This window comes from Taudactylus pleione, unplaced genomic scaffold (assembly GCF_031769625.1).
Source record: "Taudactylus pleione unplaced genomic scaffold, aTauple2 ptg000225l, whole genome shotgun sequence".
Lineage (NCBI taxonomy): Eukaryota > Metazoa > Chordata > Amphibia > Anura > Myobatrachidae > Taudactylus > Taudactylus pleione.
The window spans coordinates 3219347-3239566 of record NW_028284627.1 but is presented as its reverse complement, the minus strand read 5'-3'; the positions used below and the strand labels follow the sequence as shown (position 1 = coordinate 3239566).

The following is a 20220-nucleotide window of genomic DNA, read 5'->3' as shown; positions in this document are numbered from 1 at the left end:
CTGGACATGTGAATGATCAAATTATATAATTTGGAATTTTTAAGTCTGTTTGTAAGTGGACATGTCACAGACACACAGTGCAGAAAGTAATTCCAGTGTTCTCCGTAGAATTTTTTTCCAGTTGGGCGGCATTATGAAGTAGTTGGGGGGAGGGGGAGAACTCAGGGACGGAACGACTCTATCACAGGAGGTAAGCAGTAGCTCTTAGTACGCTCCAACCTTACAATATCTCATTTACTGTTTGGCGGGCTCTGGGTATTAGAGGGGGAAGCTATGTGTCTGCAGTGCTTGCATTCTGGGTGTGGTGATCCGGAGGCGAAGCAGAGTGAAGGGGAAGCCTAACAGGGTCCTAGGGGTATATTTACTAAAGTGAGAGTTTTTAAAAGTAGAGCTGTTGCCCATAGCAACCAATTAGATTCTAGCTATTATCTTCTAAAAGGTGCTAGTTAAATGTTAAGTATAATCTGATTGGTTGCTATGGGCAACATCTCCACTTCGAAAAACTCTCACCCTGCACCTGTCACAATCCTTGCAGTTCCTCTTTCTTGCCTGGGGTGTCGCTCTCTGCTCTGGTGCTCCTTGCACACTCTGCTCTGTATCTCAGCAATTTGTTGTATTGTATCATCTGAGTGTGCTAGAAGCTCCAGAGCAGAGGGGAACACCCTAGGCAGGAAAGAGGAACTGCACAGGTTGTGACAGGTGCAGGGAGTTAGAATGAACACTAGGATCCTTCTTCCAGCGGGGGCCGGCTCCCTTCAGTGAGTATTTCTGTTGCTTACGGTGCCCCCTGCTTGCTGGCTCTCTGTGTGCCAGCGCACTCTTGTATAGGCCAGGGGGGTGACGCACTAAGCCTTGGAGAGTGATAAAGTTCCAACAAATCAGCGGCTATCAGTTCATAGGCTGTTTGAAAAATGACAGTTAGGAGCTAATTGGTTGGTACTTTATCACTCTCCACGGCTTAGTGCATGTCCCCCCAGGCCAGCCCTGAGTGCCTAATGCCGCGACTCCCCAGCTGTCAACAAAGGACATTGGAAGGAGTTTCTGAAAACTTCTGGAAATAGGTCCTGGTGAGAACACTGCATTTTGTGAACTAAAACAATATTGAGGACAGGTCCACTTGTTGTATAAAATATCTCCACAATAAGAAATCCACACATTAAAAAACAAACAAAAACACACACTCTTCTCCATAGTAAAATAAAACATAAAAAGCTAGCAGCTTTAACAGTAGTTAGTATTCCTTACAGGTTAGATTGAAGATAAAAACGTTATACAGTACATTATATTCAATAGTAAAATAATCTCATAAAGAAATAAATTAGATGCATGTACATTTGAATGTTTCTTTGTAAACTTCCAGTATTTTCTTTCCCTTGGATAAAAGTCTTAGGATTTCATCGGCAAAATAGTTATGGAATTTAATTTTGTCGATTTCTGCGGTTATATCCATCACGAGTTATATCATCTATAACTTAGCACTTATAAATAACCGTCACAAATGGGGAGAGGATTTCAAATAGGGGCACTTTAGGCCTCTAGTTTACACAAACCAGAAAATGTTTATGCAAAGCTGAAAATCGGAGTTTGAATACAATTGGGAAGTATTAAATATTGAGGTGGGGACATATGTCATAGTGACACTGAGGAGAGCTAAATGGAGAATACGTCCCTCAGAGCCTCAGAATGAATTTTTTTTCAATTTTAGTGGTCCTTAAATTATGGGATAAATCGCCCGGTCATTTAAAAATAATATCTGTATACCGTAAGCGGACGTTTTCTATAGCATTACCAAGATACAATTTAACAATCTCTATATCCTGCTTTCACACTTCATCCTTGCTCCCTTTAACCTCTGTACAAATCCTTACAATTAAAAAACAAGACAAATGGGGTCACTAGTTACACAGGCAACAAAAAAATGGCAGAAAAACTTCTGTTACTGTAAACGTAAACACTGTAAACAAAAGTTTTCAATGTCTCATCTCCCTCATCAACATTCGATCCTTTATGACTGCAAGTCTTTTTGGTCAAAAACAACGCGGTTTGCTAAAATAATGGCAAACACCCCGAAAACGACAGACGAAGCAATGTAGACTGTGACGCTCTCCATCAACTGTACAATCATCCCCATGAAGAGGGACGGGAAGACCTGAGAGAGGAGGAATGTGCTGTCGAGAGTTGCAAAGTCGAGGCCGATCCCCCGTTTCGTGTAAACGTCGGCGCAAGTCTCGTTCGTGGCGTTAGCAGTCTGATTATTGTTGTCTTTATAGTAGACCTGAGAATGTGCATAGCTGTACGGCTCCTCTGTAATATATACACTTTCCTCTTTGCTGTGCCCCGTTCCTTTCTGCTTACAAGTACCGTTTTGGTGACTGTACACTACGACATTGGGTGAAAAGCATACAGCTTCTTTGGTGAGGGTATTCCCGTTGTGTGTGTTTGACAGCACTGCTGGTCTCGGCATAAACACCTATCGAGAAACAAAATGATAGATCTTATTTCAGATGCACTGAGGGGGGAGGGGGGGAATTTTACATCTCTATCATATAAAGTAGGAGAGGGATAAATAATCATACTGTCGCTTTACAGAGAATATTTGAGTCATTTAGTGGAGCTTACTATCTATACTCCCTATCACATGGAGACACTTAAATGAGTGTTATTTATTTATGTATTTTTGTCAAAGCCAATTATCCTACTAGTATGTTTTTGGAGAATAGGGAGAAACCAGAAACCCACATAAACATGGGGAGAACATAGAAACTCCACAAAGATAGTGCCTTGGTCAGGAATTGAACTCATGCATAATGTTAATCACGATCAGAATGCTGGCAACGGAATCCCAATGGTGAAAATGCAGACGATTTTCGATAAATATTCTAAGGCTAACCCCAACCCCTTTTGCAGCCTAACCCTAACCGTCCCTGTCCCCCCTGCGTCCTCCCCTTCGGTACCCTAACGCTCCACTCCCGCAGTCTAACCCTAACCATCCCTTCCGGCGCGCTAACCCTAACCCCCACAGCCTAACTGTAACCCTCCCCTTCGGCACGCTAACCCTAACCCTCTCCTCCTATAGCCTAACCCTCTCCTACCGAGGCCTAACCCTAACACTCCAATCCTGCAGCTTAAACCTAACCCTAATAATTACATTTTGAAGTTGTCGACACTTTAACCCGTCAAGATCCCGGTGTAGTGTGCATCGGTGTTCTGACTGTCGAGATGTAGACTACATCCCTATAACAAAGCCTCCCGAGAATGTGTACTATCTTGGTTTAGTGGTCCATTAAACATGAAATGTGATATGTTTTATATATAACTGTGGTGCCAGAGTGAGATTACCACATTATTTAAACAAATTATTACAAACACTATGCACTCACCTAGTACACTCCAAACAGGGAATGTTATATTGCGATATCAGCTAAGCTGGCCAACTGGACCAAAGTCTTCCTGACTGTCTCTCAGAAATGTAAACATGACAAGTGTCAATTAATTGCTATGCTCGGAGGCGGCAATGTCTCTCTAAGCCTAAGGGCAGGTAAGCCTCAAACCATTTAAAATCTGTCTGATATGTTGTGTGAAAGGGAGTAATTGTCATGTTTTGTGAGAGACAGTATAGCACTGGCCAGACAGGAAATATTTCATGCAATTAGCCATTTTAACATATTGCAATACAGATGCGTCTTCAATCACCTAGCACTGTTGCTCCATATGGCGAGAGTCGCTCGGCACAACTTGGACTCTCCACCACAGGCAGTGATGATTTGTACTTTTTCCTGAAATTTGCAATTTATTAACATCATAACCATATACAAACCTGCTTACAGTGTACCAGGCACTCTAGATTAGTGCTTTTGCCGCAAAGAAATTGGTATAAAGTTGCAGATTAAGCATAACAATATGCGACGTGTGGCATGGTGTGGGTCTCTCGTATCATATAATATCCTTTTTACCCAGATTAGTGACCTAGTCACACACAGAAATACATGAGATGCCAGCGTCAGTAGTCAGTGAACCAGTGCATTATACATTTGTCGCATTAGCGATGCAAATAAGAGACACATTTTAAGAAAAGTCTGACAAGACGCTTGGCACCGCCAAGTTACAAAGTCTATGGTGTGCCAAATAAAAAGATTCTGGGTTACTCACCATAGAATCAAGTCCATCTGGGAATCCCTGATGCTGGAAGCACTGACGCTGGGATATGAGGGAGGGGCAGAGGAGTAGGCACTAAAAATAATTCACTGACCGAAACTCCCCCTCCCTTACATGCCCTCCCCTTTTTCTAGCATTCCAGTTATCTGACTAGCAAAGCCAAAAGGAGAACAATAAGGGATGAACATAAGAATCCATCATACACATCAGGGAGGGAACTCATTGATTCCCAGATGGACTCAGAGTAATTGAATCTACGGTGAGTAACCCAGAATCTTGTTTCCTCTTTCGTCCAATCTGGGAAGCACCGACGCGGGGACTTCCCCAAGCAAGCCTTAAGAGGGAGGGGGATTACGCACATGCAATGCTGTACGCAAAACCTTGCATCACACAAAATGTGTGGAACCGATATAATTTGGTAAATGTGTGCACTGAGGAACAGGTGGCCGCCATGCACAACTGCTCAATCGAGGCACCCTGCCGAGCTGCCCAAGAAGCACTCACAGCCCGAGTTGAATGTGCACGAATGGGATCAGGTACTGACTCGTCCAAGGCTATACAGGCCTGCTTGATAGTGGAAGTAATCCAACGAGTAATAGATTGCTTAGAAGCTGGCCAGCCTCTTATATGGACATCATAAAGTACTAACAAGCTGTCTGTTTTGTCTTATCCACATATATTCTGAGTGCTTGTACTCAATATTGGAACCACAATATCCTGAATTATGTGAAATCTTGAAATCACCATAGGAATAAAGGATGGCCGAGTGCAGAGAACCGCTCAGTCCTTATGAAAAATCAAAGGGGGAAAGCTAGCTGACAAAGCCGCCAACTCCGAACTCTGCGAGCTGAGGAGATTGCAAAAAGAAAAGCTACTTTCCAAGTTTACCACCTTCATTCCACCTTCTCAAGTGGCTCAAAAGGAGCCCGCTGAAGAGCAGCCAAAACTAAATTAAAGTCCCAAGATGGGACTGGTGAAACATAAGGTGGCTGAACATGGAAAACAGCTTGCATTAAAGTTCTGACATCTGGTATGGACACCAGACATCTCTAAAAAAATATAGCCAAGGCAGACACCTGACTCCTCATAGAAGATAGGCAAAGGCCTTTGGACAATTCATCTTGTAAAAAAGAAAGTAAATATGGCAAGCAAAACTGGAAAGCAGAAACCTTCCCAGTTTCACACCATCGGATGTAAGCTTTCCACACCCTATAATAAATCATAGAAGTGGATGATTTACAAGCCTGTAACATAGTCTGGATAATGGCTGAAGAAAACCCCTTGGACCTCAAAAGTCTCCATGGTTGGTTGGCCGTCATAGACAGAAGATCCGAGTACCACGACCTCCTTGGCCAGTCTGGCGCTATTAGCAGGACATGAGCTTTTTCTCACTTGATCCTCTTGATTACATGCGGGAGCATGGGAATTGGCGGAAAAAGATACCTGAAGTGGAAGGACCACTTGTATGTTAGGGCATCTACCAGAGTTGCTTGTGGGTCTCTGGACCACGCCCTGTAACTCAGAAGTTTCCTGTTCAACCTGGAAACCATGAGATGGCATGTCTCTGGCAGACCCCATTCCTCCACAATCATGTTGAATATGTCCTGATCCAGGGACTATTCACCTGGGTGAACCCTTTGTTGACTGAGAAAGTCGGCTTCCCAGTTGTTCACCCCTGGGATAAAAATGGCCGATATGGCTGGAACAAATCTCTCTGCCCACATCATAATCTGGGTGATCTCTGCCATAGCCAAAGGACTCCTGGTTCCTCCCTGTCTTTTGATATATGCCATCGCCATGGCATTGTCCGACTGTATCTGTAAGGTCTGTCTCTGAGAAGATCCTGTGCCTGAACCAAAACACGAAAGACTGCTCTAGCACATTGATTGACAACATCTTCTCCTCCAGAAACCAAAGCCCCTGGAACTGGGATCCTAGAACTACTGCACCCAATCCCTGGAGACTGGCGTCTGTAGTTACTAGCGTCCATTGCCAGGGAGAGAATTGGCAACCTTTGGATAGGTTTGCGAGTGCAGAGCCATTAACCCAGGGACTGGCGCACCTGACAGACAGGGAAAAAAAAAAGGTTGATCTAGACAGGGATCCCACCTCCTCCAGCGCTGAAGAATGAAATGCTGAAGGGGTCTGGAAAGGAAGCGTGCAAACGGAACTGCTTCAAACGCGGTCACCATCTTCCCCAATAGCTGCATGCAGCGTAGCACGGACCCCCTGTGTAGAGACAAAAAATGTGCACCAGGGACTGCAACTCCCTGATCTTGTGCTCGGGCAAAAAAACCTGCTGAGACAGAGTGTCGAACAGAAGGCCCAAAAAGACCAACGTCTGTGTTGGAACCAATTTGGATTTGCTTAGATTGAGAACCCAACCGAGAAGTTCCAGAGTTGTCATGACAACCTGCAAGTGAGCCTTCAAGAGTTCCTCTGAAGGTGCCTTTATTAGCAAGTTGTCTAAATAGAAAATTATCGTAATTCCCTGGCGATGAAGAAAAGCTACCATAGGTGCCATTATTTTTGTAAACACCCTTGGTGCGGAGGAAACCTCGAATGGCAGAGCCCGAAATTGAAAGTGCCAGGGGCCTACTGCAAACAGCAGCAGTTTGTGGCCTCATTCCCACATAGGTACATGGAGATACGCGTCCTTTATATCTAAGGACGTGATAATCTCTCCTATTCCAATAGAGGCAATTATTGAACGTAATGACTCCATCCTGAACCTTCTCACCCTTAAGTGCAGGTTGGGACTTTTTACATTCAAAATGGGGTAAAAAGAACCATCTGGCTTTTTTACCAGAAAAAGATTTGAATAAAAACCTAGCCCCTGATGATGTATCGGGACAGGTACCACTACCCCTGAATCTAAAATGGAGAGAATTGCCCCCTTAATGCCCTTCTTTTAAGCGGATCCCGAGGAAGAGGGGCTACAAAAAAACGATGTGGACGGGTTCCCTCCAGATCCAATATGTAACCTCTGGAGAGGACTCCTCTGACCCAAAGGTCTATGGTTGACCGAAACCAGGCCTCCCTGAAAGAGAGAAGATGGCCACCTATACCAATGGGCTGGAAATCCTCCTGACCCGAGTCATTGGAAGGATCTGTCACCCCTACGGGTGCCCGGACGACGGGCCAACATGGCCATACGCCCTCGAAACTGACCCACTCTCTGAACTCCTGTCGTACCTCTGATGGGCAGAGGACGGAACCTACCAGAGCACCGAAAGGGCCGAAACCTAGAAAACCTAGAGCAGGAAGCAAGAACTGGAAGAAACTGTCTTTTTCCGCCAGTCGCCTGACTGATAATTCGTTCCAGCTCTGGACCAAACAGAGATTGACCTGTAAAGGGAACTCCCTCCAAAATTTTCTTGGAATCGCTGTTCTCTTGCCAAGAACGTAACCACAACGTTCTTCTGGCCTGAAAGAGATCAGGTTGATATACCTGCCAGAAGAAAAATCTGTCTAAAGACGGATGACTCACATAAATTGAAGTCTGTTTCAGGTTGTCCACCAAGGAAAGGATATCCGAAGAATCTGCACCTGACTGAATAGCTTCTGCTATTTAGTCTGACCAGGCTTCTATGGCCTTGGTAGCCCAGGCCCCTGCCAAACCGGATGCAGGGTAGTACCTGTTAAAGAAAACAAGGATTTGAGCAGATGCTCACACTAACGGTTCGTAGCAGCCTTCAGTGTGGCTGCAGTAGCCATTGGAAGAACCGTAGTCTTTGCTAAATGGGCAGTCGGTGCATCCACTGCTGGAGGTACCTCCCATGGAGCCGTATCTTTCTCAGCAAAAGGATAAGTAAACTTCAATCCTGCTGGAAGCTTAACACGTTTATCTGGCTTAGCCCAGGATTCCTCCAGCACATCAGAAAAATACATAAAAGAAGGAAAAATCAAAACATGTTTTTTCTTCTCTTAAATAACGCTGCAGAAGCCGCTTCATCATAAGGCTCCTCGTCTTCAATTTTCTAAGTCTGGCGAATGGCCTGGATAAGCTCAGTAACACCCAAACTATCGGGAGAACTGTCTTCCCAACTAGAATGGTCTATCCATTCCTGATCAAATACCTCCCCATCCTCAGCAGAAGATCCTTTTTCAGAATCCTCCCTTTCCCCAAGTATTGCAGTGTCTGGGTAGGCTGTCGCTTATAAGCACTCGCACCAGCTGAGCCCAAGACTGCCTCTAAAGAAGAACAGACCCTGGAAAGTCTATCCACCTGAATAGACATCTCTCTATTCACTGGGGTGCTAGCTAACTCAGGGGAAGGAAACTGAGATGGTGGAACCTGCTGCATAGGTATAGAGGCTGATGCACTAACATTAGCCTGGCCACGAACCTCTCGTAGCTCCTTAGCCAGATCTGCAATGGACTGAGCCATAACCTTTGCCCATACCGGTAACCCCTCCTCTGACGGAGCGTCCGCACAGGCGCCTCAACCTTACAGTCTGCACACAGGTCTTCCTGCATCCTACTCCACTGTGGGAGCTTGGCAGAACATTTGAAAAGAAATGTATAATGTAATACAGCACCCTGCTTATGCTTGGGAGGTTGGTCCCCCTTTGCAGGCATACTGTTACCACCAACTGCACCTCACACAGAACAAAAAAGACCTACATCCCAAGTCTGCATAGAGAGAGCATTTATTTATTTTTAAATAAAACAAAAAGAAATTAATATAATTAACTAATCTAATGAAACAAACAAAAAAACTAACTTCTCTACGTCTAGCAATTTTAAAAGGCAAAAAGAAAAACTATTTAACTTTTCAGTTTGTACTATACCACAATCGCCAGCCTCCAGACTCCTGAGCAGCAGCAAGGAGCAGCAGGTGTCTTCACTTTTTCAATCAGTCCTCCAGGAAACAGCAGGAAATCACCTGACCTGGAAGGACCTCCCACAGGCTTTCTGGGAGTGTGGGCAAGAAGACATCCACCATTACTAGATGGAGCCTCAGTTATCCAGTTAAGCAAATTTTTTTTTTTAAAACTACATTAACTAGTATTCTCCAGGCCTTTACAGTGTCTCCTGTGCCCACTTTAGGGAAAATCGGAGCTCACAAAGAGTGAACCATTCCCTGCCCGTGCACTTAGTTTGCCGTCTAGCTGCCCAGCATTACTCTCCAAGTAAACTGTGGCAGCCGGTCACAGCTGCAGCCTCCAGGAAATGACTTTTATTAATATCCTAGGATCCCAGCACACCCGTGGGTGCCTGGTGAACCTCTTCCGGGGCCTGGAGCGGGATGTAGCAGGGGGTGAGCAGATACTGGCTACCAGTACTGCTCCTAATTCCCACTCCCCCAGCCTTGATCCCATAAGGGGATTCAGGCTCTAAGATTCCTTTAGGGTAAAAAATTTTAGGCTAGAAACAAACAAAGCCCTATACTTCTTTGTGCCTGCTCCTGCTGGCACTAAAGAAATAACTGGAGAGCTAGAGATATAGGAGGGTATATAAGGGAGGGGGAGTTTCCGTCAGGCAATTATTTTTAGTGCCTACTCCTCGGCCCCTCCCTCATATCCCAGCGTCAGTGCTTCCCAGATTGGACGAAAGAGGAAGCTCCATTTTGCGTGCCACGGACTTTGAGTTAACCACATCTGTATGTGGATTTAAGCACATCTCTAACATTCCCTGTTGGGGAATAACACATGTACAGAGGAGGCCTCTTCCTGATTTCAGTAACAGAGTGATCATTTCTGTACTCACCTCTTTTTCTTTGTGATAGAGACATATTAATGTGTACGGAAGAGTTTGGAGGGTAGCGTATGCGAAGCCGGTCAATGACGACATGATGGTAACTATGATGATATCCTGTGACAGACATATAACCAGGACGGAAGAGGTGAATGTGATCATGCTGGACAGGTAGACTCTCCGAGACCCGAACTGTTTGGCGAGCTTGTTGATGATCATGGAAAAAAAGGTTGATGTTGCGCACTGGAGGAAAAGGCCAAGACTCCCCATGCGGATTCCTGCAAGGGCAGAGTACAGCCAATCAGGTTCACACAATTGCTTCCAGTGATGGAACAGAGAACAGTAAAATCTTGCTGATAAATAGGAACCATGCCATAATAATTACATAAAAATGCAAGCTATGTGATTGCTTTATAAGTATTATTTTTAAATTGTCATTAAAAATCCCTGAGAAAGTTTGTTTCCATACGAAACGCATTGGTTGATCTTGCTTTGCTCAACAAGGAAGACTCCCAGTGGCCCACAAATGGTTAATGTAGCGCAGTCCGCACTACAAAGAAACAAACACCGCCGCTGGGTAGTACACTCGTATTACCCGGCGGCGGTGTGTTTGTTTTAGCAGCCAAAGAGTGTCAGACAGACTATTGGCTGCTGCACCCATGGCTGGAGTCGGGCTGGAGATCACTCATGAGCTCCACCTTCCGGCTCCCGCAGTGGGTGATGGGAGAGACATCATGACGTCTCTCCCATGGGAGGGCGGAGGAGTGGACAGTGGCAGGCGCGAGGATTCAGGTAAGTGGGGGTTTTTCTGTGTCTTTGTCCTATATATGTAAGGGGCACTGCATGGGGGACCCTATTGAGGGCACTATATAAGAGGCACTGCATAGGGGGGACCACTACTGGGGGGCACAATATAGGGGGGGCTACTACTGGGACACTGCATAGGGGGAACTACTACTGGGGGCACCCCATAATGGGACCACTACTGGGGCCACTGCATGGGGGAGGGATCACTACTGAGGGTACTGTATAAGGGGCACTACTGGGGGCAGTTATGGGACATAATTATTTGAGGATCTGACAAATTAATCGAGGAGGAGGGACAGTTATGGGACATAATTGTTTGAGGATCTGACAAATTAATGGAGGAGGAGGGACAGTTATGGGGCATAATTATAATTGCGGGAGGAGGGGGGCCATTCTGGGTCCTAATTCAAATTGTAGGAGGGGGCAGTTATGGGACATAATTGTGTGAGGAGGGGGCAGAGTCTAAATACTGTAGTATAACTTAGTGGTTATCAATTTGTGTATTTAGGTTTTTTTTTTCTTATTATTCTTTCTTGTCTGTGTAAAGACATAACGCAACAGAGATGTTCTTACATGGGGCGCATAATTGCCTCCATGCGCACTGTCGGACATTCTGCCACAGTTTAGCAGCATTGCCTGTGTTGCGTGAGGTCACACGGGCCTTTTCTCGTTGCAATTAAGTGGATAAGCAGAAACGTATTTTAGGGTTATATATTTAAATCAAACGAAGGAAGGGGTGGAGCTAAATTGGAAGTAGTATGGCCTGTGATGACATTTTTAACATTTACAAGCTTTTTTCAGGGTTACCTGCAAAGTTGGGCTGACAACAAGCATTGGGGGTCACTATCGGCAGTGAATGACTCCTTTCTATTTTGTAAAAGAAAGCTTGTACTTGATCTTGCCCCTTAGTAAGTAACAATATAATAGTTTTCTTTGGGAATCATTACTATCTTTACATTGTGCACCCTGCATTACTAGACATCACTATCTCCTATAGTTCTACACCACACAAACCAGGCTCCTTATTCTTATCCCCGATCAAGTGGACAGCTATCCCAGCAATGTACAGTATGCACAACTGTACAATCAGCTAATAAAACCTCTGCAGCTTATACTGTAGAGATGTGGTCGTCTTTTCTACAGATTGGAGTCAGACGTAAGCAACTGTCAGCATATGCTTCATATATCTCATATCACTTACTGCCTATAATAACTCAGAAACCCATCACAAATACCCAAAATAAACTGTGCCATATTAAAAGTCCCATAATATGATCAAAGAATGCTACAGGGCTCCTGTTGTATAGTGGTTTATTAAGGGCACAGCATTAAATACATTCTTGCCTACTTGTAGGAAATGTCTGGCCTACTTGTAGGAAATGTCTGGGAGACTAACAAATTTTGGGGAGATCTCCCGGATTCCCAACCAGTCTCATGTATCCCCCAGAAAAGTGGGTGGTCCGGAGCTCACAGTTGTAGGGGGCCCTGCAATGGCACAGAACATGTTAAAACACCCCCCGACAAATCCCAACCAAACTTCCCACACAGACTTGGTAAGAAGTCGACTAGTATTAACTTAACTATATTTCTAGATACGTAGACCTGTATTTAACATATTTGCACCTCAGTATGTACTGTGTAAAAGACAAAAGCTGGTCTTCCCTAGGACTGAAACTATGTGGGTCGGTTAATGCCATCTATTTTGTATTCATCAATGTCCCAAAATAGGTCAACATGAGATTTTGCCGGCCAAGGTATGTACAACATAGAGGATGATATTAAACATTTAATAATATTTAATAGTAACCTGAAACACTTTTCAGAATGAAAGAACCTAAAGGTTTCACATTTTAAAGGGAACTTCGTAACTGCTTCAATCGTGTTACCATTAGCAGCAAAATTACATGACTTCAGCTCTTTCGTAAGGGGTGGTACACTTTTGGACTTCCTCACTTTTTACATGGTTACCATAAGGGGAAATGTATCAAACCTTGGAGAGAGATAAAATGGAGAGAGTAACAGAAGGGCCCCCACTACACTCGAACGAACGAGCAGGGCCAGATCTGCCACTAGGTAACCCTAGTTTGCCATGGGTTAGGTGGCATCAAGAAATCCTGCAGGCTCCAGGATGATTGGGGATGGTGGAGCACTACATATGGAGCGTGATACAAAAGATGACATGTACTTCAATAATGATGCTGAAACTTAGGAATGGACCACAAGACCTCCTTCTCACTGAAGAATGGATCACTTCTTAAAATAACACTAGTTATAAAGTATCATTTTAGCCAGTAATGGTAGCTAATCCGTGCCAGTATTAAGTGGGTACAGAGTGCTACTCATTTGGCTTTATATATAGACTGCAAGGACCAGATAGTTTCACAGGTCTTCAGCTGTTCTGTTTATAGCACATACATATAAATACTGCAGCCAAAGATAATCTATGTCACAGGGAGGGGATTGTAACAGTATTGGTATTAAATGTTCATTTAAGACTAACATGTGAATCAGTGGCGTAACTAGGGGGGATCGAGCAGGGCTTGTGCCCTTGGCACCATTAGGGGGAGGCCGGCGGCAGTCCAGGACACTGGTCAGTGTAGTGCGGACCAGAGTGAGGTCCGCACTGCACAGTAACAAACACCGCCGCCAGGTGGTACACTCGTACTACAGGTGGCTGTGTGTTTTGGCAGCCAATGAGAGGCAGACAGACTCTCATTGACTACTGCGCCCACTGCCAGAGCCGGGCTGGAGGTCACTCATGAGCTCCATCTTCCGGCTCCCGCAGTGACGCCATGGCGTCTCTCCCACAGTGCAGAGGGGGCTGGCACGGGAGGACGGAGAAGCGGACGACGACGGGCACAGGAGCAGGAGCGAGGATTAAGGTAAGTGGGTTTTTTTTGTGTGACTCTTTGTCTGGCACTGCTGTGGGGGGGGGGGCACTGCATAGGGGGTTTGGGGGCACAATATAAGGGGCTCTGCATAGGGGGAACCTCTACTGGGGGCACTGTATAAGGGGCACTGCATAGGGGGACCACTACTAGCGGAACTTTATAAGGGGTATTACTGGGGGCACTGTATAAGTGGCACAACTGGGGGCACTGTATAAGGGGCACTGTATAAGGGTGCATTACTGGGGGCCCTGTATAAGGTTGCACTACTTGGGGTACTGTATAAGGGGCACTACTACAGGTGGCACTGCATAAGGGGACATTGCATAAGGAGCACTACTACAGTGGGCATTTCAAGAGAGGCACTACTATATGGGGCATTAAGATGCATATGGAATGGAAAGGAATGTTCCCAGAGTGACGAGAAACAGTGGCGTGTCATGTTGCCACGCCATTTTCCAGTGGCCATTGCGTACCTACTTGGGGGGGTTTCCGTTTTTTAACTTGCCCAGGGCTCCAAATACCCTAGTTACGCCACTGATGTGTACTACCCTAAGAGAAACAGTTAAAGGGCAAGTAACCACTGAACTTTAGATTTCAGAACCTATATGCTGTTATACCAATTAGATAGAAGGGTTTATACTAAACTGGTCTAGCGTACTGTCAGACTAATTCCAGGTTCTGAAAGGAGGGTGTAGATTCTTTTTCTGGCATCACTCTACCGCAACACAGCTCACAGCGGCTCTTCATATAAGTTAGTGGTTTCGCACACAGGCCACATATGTAACAAGAGTGAAACTATCCACAATGCAGGTGTTGCTGGGGCCAAGTAGTGAAAGTGGTCATTACACTATGGTGCCACTGCGATGGAGAATACTTTCCTTATATAATGATCGCATTTCCTGTTCCTTATTGCCACAATTTTTTATATATTATAATGTATAAATATTATATCAGGGCTTGACAAATCCCAGGGGCCAGGTCGCCATGGCTACCAGATTTTGCTGCCTGGCTTCCAAATTTTGCAGTGAGGGAGGAAGCAGATCCTCATCAGCTCCCATGGAGATTCCTGCCTATAGTATTGCAGCTTTCATTTCATGCACAAGAGTGCATGTGCTGAGTGTCGTCTGCAGTGACTGCTGTTCCTCTGTCCGTCCTGGCCTGTGCGGATTCCTCCTGTCCATCCCAGCCTGCACTGACGACTCCTCTCCATCCTGGCCTGCTCTGACCCATGCTGTCTGTCTCAGTCTACAATGATCCTCCTGTACGTTCTGGCTGTCTACTGTCTCTGGCTGCATAGGGCTCCCCGGTAATAGGGTCTATGCATAGCCAGGGATTGCGGAGCAGCTTCAGAGGGATAGTGGTGTGACCACATGGGGAGGAGGCTCTGTTGTAGTTTCTGGCACCATTGTTTTATATAAAATGTGGTCCGCTATTACTGGAGGGTGGGGGGTGGAGCAGGGGAGCTGTGCAGAGCAATGAGGGGGCCTCCATGTTACTATATCCATTCAACTGTGACCATTTTGTGGACTAGTATAGTGTGTATAACAGTTGCATAACACACAGAACTATACTCCTCAATCACTCCTGTAATTTTTTTTTTGGGGGGGGGGACAGTGGTCTGGCTCCTACACTTTCATCCTGGCTCCTAGATTTTAGAAAAATTTGTCAAGGCCTGTATTATATAGTCAGAGTTTTGGGGTTTTATTAAAAACTGAGAAACCAGTCATTCATAGGGGAAAATTCCGAATAAAGTGACCGGAAGCTATTCAATTGTTTATGCTGCGGGTGCCCATTATTTCTGATCGCATTCTCCTGAGGAGACCAGCAGAAATCGGACTTTTGGGTGCCCAAACTACGGTTTGGGCAGTGTGCCTGTTACTTTGCATGGGTTTATCCACTATACGCATCTAAATTCTGTGCAACATGCGCAATAAGTAATGGGCGCCGGCAATACTTGTGCCCGTCGGCAAAACATTTGAATATCGCTTGTCGGGCACCCATAATTTAAGGGCGCCAGAAAACAATTGAATTCCCCTCATAAAAATAAAGTGGACTGTGATTGGCTATATAGTCATACCAGCGTCAATGATGAGGGAAAGTGGTGCAGTAATACAAGAGGCAGCTTACTGGGTAAAATCTTAAGTAAGAAGCCAGGCAACATAAATATCACTTTCTACAGTAGAGCATGCTGGTGCTACAACAGGTATAGTTTATGGGGCACAGCTGGCACATTACGATGGCAGTATATTAGCAGGAAGACACTTTAGAATATGGTGGGCATTTCCGATTTCTTGCACCATGTCCCATCCAAGATCCTCGGGCGCTCACAGCAAACAGGAAATGCTAGAATTATTCAGTAGCTTGTTTGTCTGGTCCTATAATAAGAGTGATGAAAAGGTGGCGCGTCGTAAAGAAATGCCCCATTTTCCCATGGCGCCGTCCCCTCTTTGGTCATGTCCAGTGGCAGCTCCAGAGGTGTGGCTCCCCTATATGAATTTTGGACTGCGCTTCAGTCCCACCCCTGGAGCCGCCACTGGTCAGGCACCAGCTATAAAACAGGTGCATTTATAGAGGGACATTTAAAGTTAATGCCACACAGGACATTAAAAGATTTTATATACTGTTACTACAGCGGGACAAATAACGTATTTAAATAAATGAACTGTTATTTCCTTTACTAAACTAGACTCTACCATGCTGTCAATCCAGTAGCTTTGCTGAACATAAGGCAGATATATTATCATCATTCTAGAACTATGAAGAAACCTTGGCACATGGGGCATGGTCAGTGATGCCACAACAAGTATAAATGAGCATATTATGTCCTTTCATCTAAGTGTCTTGTCACATTAACACCCTGTAGGATTTTGCCCGAGGGCTGTGGAATATATTTTCAACAGGATTGAACAGGACGTTTTATCTTGTAGAAAGAGAAGAACAAGTGGTACTAAATATTACCATATACAGAAATGTACATAGACTTGCACTAGATGTTTCATATGACAATATTGTGTTAAACATTATCCAGCATTACCTTCATCGTAGCGGATCCTTGATTCGGTCCCAGGAGCTGCGCTTGGAATTCCTTTGTACAATCCTTCTCCAACAAAATCCGTGTAGAACAGCATGAAAGACATAACGGCCATCCAGCTACACAACTGGGCAGCACACAGCTGTTTCATGACCCCCGGGATGCGGCAGTAACTGTGATATATTCTGGGCGTAATGGACCAGCAGAGGCTCAATAAGCAGAAAACTGGGTTGCATTTCCAGGAGCGCAATTTTAATTTTGGCAGACAACATCCTCTGGTGAAGGACACGGAGGTCACGGAAGGCTTGAGGTTTAGGACTTCTTGTTGTCCATGGTTGTTATGTTCATCCACGGTCTTCATAGTAACAAGGACACTTATTATAAATATTAGAGTTAGCATTATAAATAGGCAGTCATCTTGACCACCGAGGTAAAAGGACAAGTATGTGTAATTCCAGTTGACGGAGGTCAGTAGATACCCGATACAACCACCAAAGCTGATCATAAATGAGAACATGGCAAAGGCCTGGCCACAGCCTTCATCGTCATGGTAAAGGTCAGACAACAGAGCCTCCAGTGGGGTAAAACAGACCTGTGCACAACAGTCTAACAACCCCACCCCGAAAATGAGGAAGAAAATATGGACGCGATTCCCACCGTAGGAAAAGTAGGAAGCCAAGGAGTCCGCGTGTGGAATGATGAAGAGTGAAACGAGGACACCGAGAGATAGCAGCCAGATGAAAGGGCGTCTCCGACCATAGTTGCTCTGGCAATTGTCACTAGCTGATCCAATTAGTGGTACAAGGATAAGCCCTAGAACTGGCCCGATACCTGCCAAAAAGATAAAAACGTATAATAAGTTGTTCCAGCAAGGAAAAAAAAAAAAAAAGTCTGTTGCATGTTACGTGGAAAAGTAAAACCGTGCAAGCCTGTAATTAGTGTATTTAATTCCTCCAGTACATTCTAGACACATAGGGTATGATCTAATTGCAAACATGAGTGTTCACTGAATTGCCTTCATATTGTTCACAAGACCTTCATAAAGTTGTTGACACAGCCCATTAAATCTCTTTCTGCAATGGTGCTAGTGGTATAGTGGGTCCACGTCTGAGAAGTACTGTTACACAGAGGATAATCTGCTACGGTGTATCACCAGGGGTCAGGTATGGTATAGCGTAGGAGTTTTCAACTTTAATTCTAAAATACCACCCACCAGGTCGTGGTTTCAGGATTTCTGTCTGTGAAAAGAAGTGGGATTACTGCTGACCAAGAAAAATATGTTAAGTCACCTGTGTGTTAGAGAAATCCAGAAAACAAGACCTGCTGGGGATTGGAGTTGAAAACCATTGGTACAGGGATTATATCTGCATGTTTTATGTCACCATCTCACACACACACACACAAAAAGAGCCTACACTTACGGCAATCCCTACTGACAACTGACATTTATATCATTGTGACAGTTTGCAGAATTATTTACAGACACTTTTTATTGTCGGGTGAATACACTCAGTGTAGTCACATTTCGTGTGCCCCTCAGGACACGTCTCTGAATTACTGCAAGAGACACCAGACACCACAAAGAGAGAGACTTAAAACGCACAAAATTAAATGGCCCCGGGCTTTGCAAAGTACTACAATGAAAATAGACACTTATAAAACACACATATGACAGGGGTCAAAACACAGGTGAGAACTGAACCTGGACTGGCTCATTAAAATCCCTCTGGCTTCTTTTTGTTTTTTTCTAACTGGATTTGAGTTAAAATTAATTTGATTTGAAACTTAGCAGATATGTAATATATAATATACTGGGGAAGATGTACTAGGTCTTGGACAAAGATAAAGTACCAACCAATCAGCTCCTAACAGTCACTTGACAGGCTGCATTTGAAAAATGACAGTTAGGAGCTGATTGGTTGGAACTTTAGCTCTCTCCAAGGCTTAGTACAAGATCCTAAAGCAAAACGTAATATGCCAGCCCTATTAAAATAAAATGCTTAGTTTGCACAGATTGTTATTGCTGCTCTTGTCCTTTATGGAAAAGAAGAAGTTTGCAGGAAAGGTCCATGATTGTAGTTTTCAGAAACTAAATACATAATGGTTGCGTCTAGCGAATTACCACCAAAATTTAACCTCCTCACTAACGGATGGATCTCTGTAAAGCTGGGTGCACACTATACGATGGACAAACGATGCAATGGTCATCCCAATTTCACCAAGTCCCAGAACACAGGCTATGCAATCTACCGAACGATAACACGATATATTGTGTCGGAGGATTATATCCGATGCATTGTTTCTCCTGTACACACTATGCAATCATCATGTACATTAATGGCAATTCGGGTGACGGCTTCAGAGGTAAGACCGGACCAATATATTGGGTAGTCCTACATACACACTGCACGATGTGGATCCACATGGGTCATCAAGTCGTCCCTTCTGCAGCGCGGCACAACAGATGGGATAACGCAATGAACGACAGCCGGGAACGATGGATTGGATGTACAAGAGTACAACATATTTTTCCGATCCACGTCGGAACGATATATTGGTCAATATAGCTAATAGTGTGTACCCAGCTTACTACGTTCACCTCCAGAAAAATAAAGAAAAAAAATTAAATGATCGGGGTGGTGTTTCACAACAAAATCATCGAACCAAGGGCCTGATTCAGGTTGGATCGCAATGCTGCGTTCGCACGCAACCGGCCACTGCGAAAATATGCTAATGAATGCATTCGCACTGCCGTCGCAGCACAAGATGCAGACGCCTAGCACTAGATAATGCCGCCCCCTTACCCTCTTCTCACATTCGTACTAATGTGCAAGTATGCAAAATCATCAGTAACATCGGAGCTCCTCGCACACTTGTGGCTGACATGACCCTGCCGCAGAAGTTGCTAAACTTCCTGCACGCAGCGAGTACTCAGGCTGTGTATGGGTTCTCTGTGAATAATTTATGCATGCCCCTGTAACGGCGTGTTCGAACGCACTGGCATGCCTACGTTCGCACGACCACCCCCCCCCCCCCCACCACCACCCACAAACGGCACTTCCCGTCAATCACTGAGTGGTGGGTGTGCGTACTGCCTGCAATCCCATTTCTGTTAACAGCGCCTAGTTTGTGCACACGCAGTGTTATACGCATGCGTAGATTGCAAACATCGTCCGACTGCGTGCGCACACGGCATTGCGGTCCAAGTTAATAAAGCAAAATAATCTGGATTTTAGTACCCCAACAATAAAATAGCAGCTTACCCAAAACCATGGTCATGTATTGCTCTTCCACTCCAGCTTCTAAAAGTAATGGGGGAACGTAGGTGATCCCAGCTGCCACACAGATTTCAAGGCCACACGTCATGAAGTTTAGCAGGACAAGGTGCCACTGCAAGGTGCACGACTCCATGCTCGGAGCCTCTCGCTCACCAGTGCCTATGGCCGAATATGTAAGATGCCTGATGACCTTGTTTTGCACTCAGGGTTATCTTGAACAGCAGACTTTGATGCCAATGCCGTCATTTGTTCTTCCCAGGCTGCCATATTCAATGAAAATTGCTGAAAAATAAAAATATATATATATGTTTATATATAGGTTACTCTGGATATAGCACTGGGACTTAACCTTATTGAC

The 20220-nt window shown here is 44.9% G+C and overlaps 1 protein-coding gene across 3 annotated transcripts in view; it reads right to left on the bottom strand.

The window, feature by feature from the left end:
• Positions 1 to 561: 561 nt before the first annotated feature.
• LOC148517216 (solute carrier family 45 member 3-like) overlaps positions 562 to 20220 on the bottom strand; it is a 37924-nt gene continuing 18265 nt past the window's right edge. For all 3 annotated transcript variants that reach the window (XM_088478913.1, XM_088478911.1, XM_088478912.1), the window contains exons 2-5: positions 19848 to 20144; positions 16588 to 17415; positions 9868 to 10133; positions 562 to 2470 (exon numbers count right to left, since the gene is read on the bottom strand). In XM_088478913.1, coding sequence (XP_088335039.1) covers positions 2006 to 2470; positions 9868 to 10133; positions 16588 to 17415; positions 19848 to 19995 — 1707 coding nt within the window. In that variant the 5' untranslated portion in view covers positions 19996 to 20144 and the 3' untranslated portion in view covers positions 562 to 2005. The remainder of the gene's footprint in view (positions 2471 to 9867; positions 10134 to 16587; positions 17416 to 19847; positions 20145 to 20220) is intronic.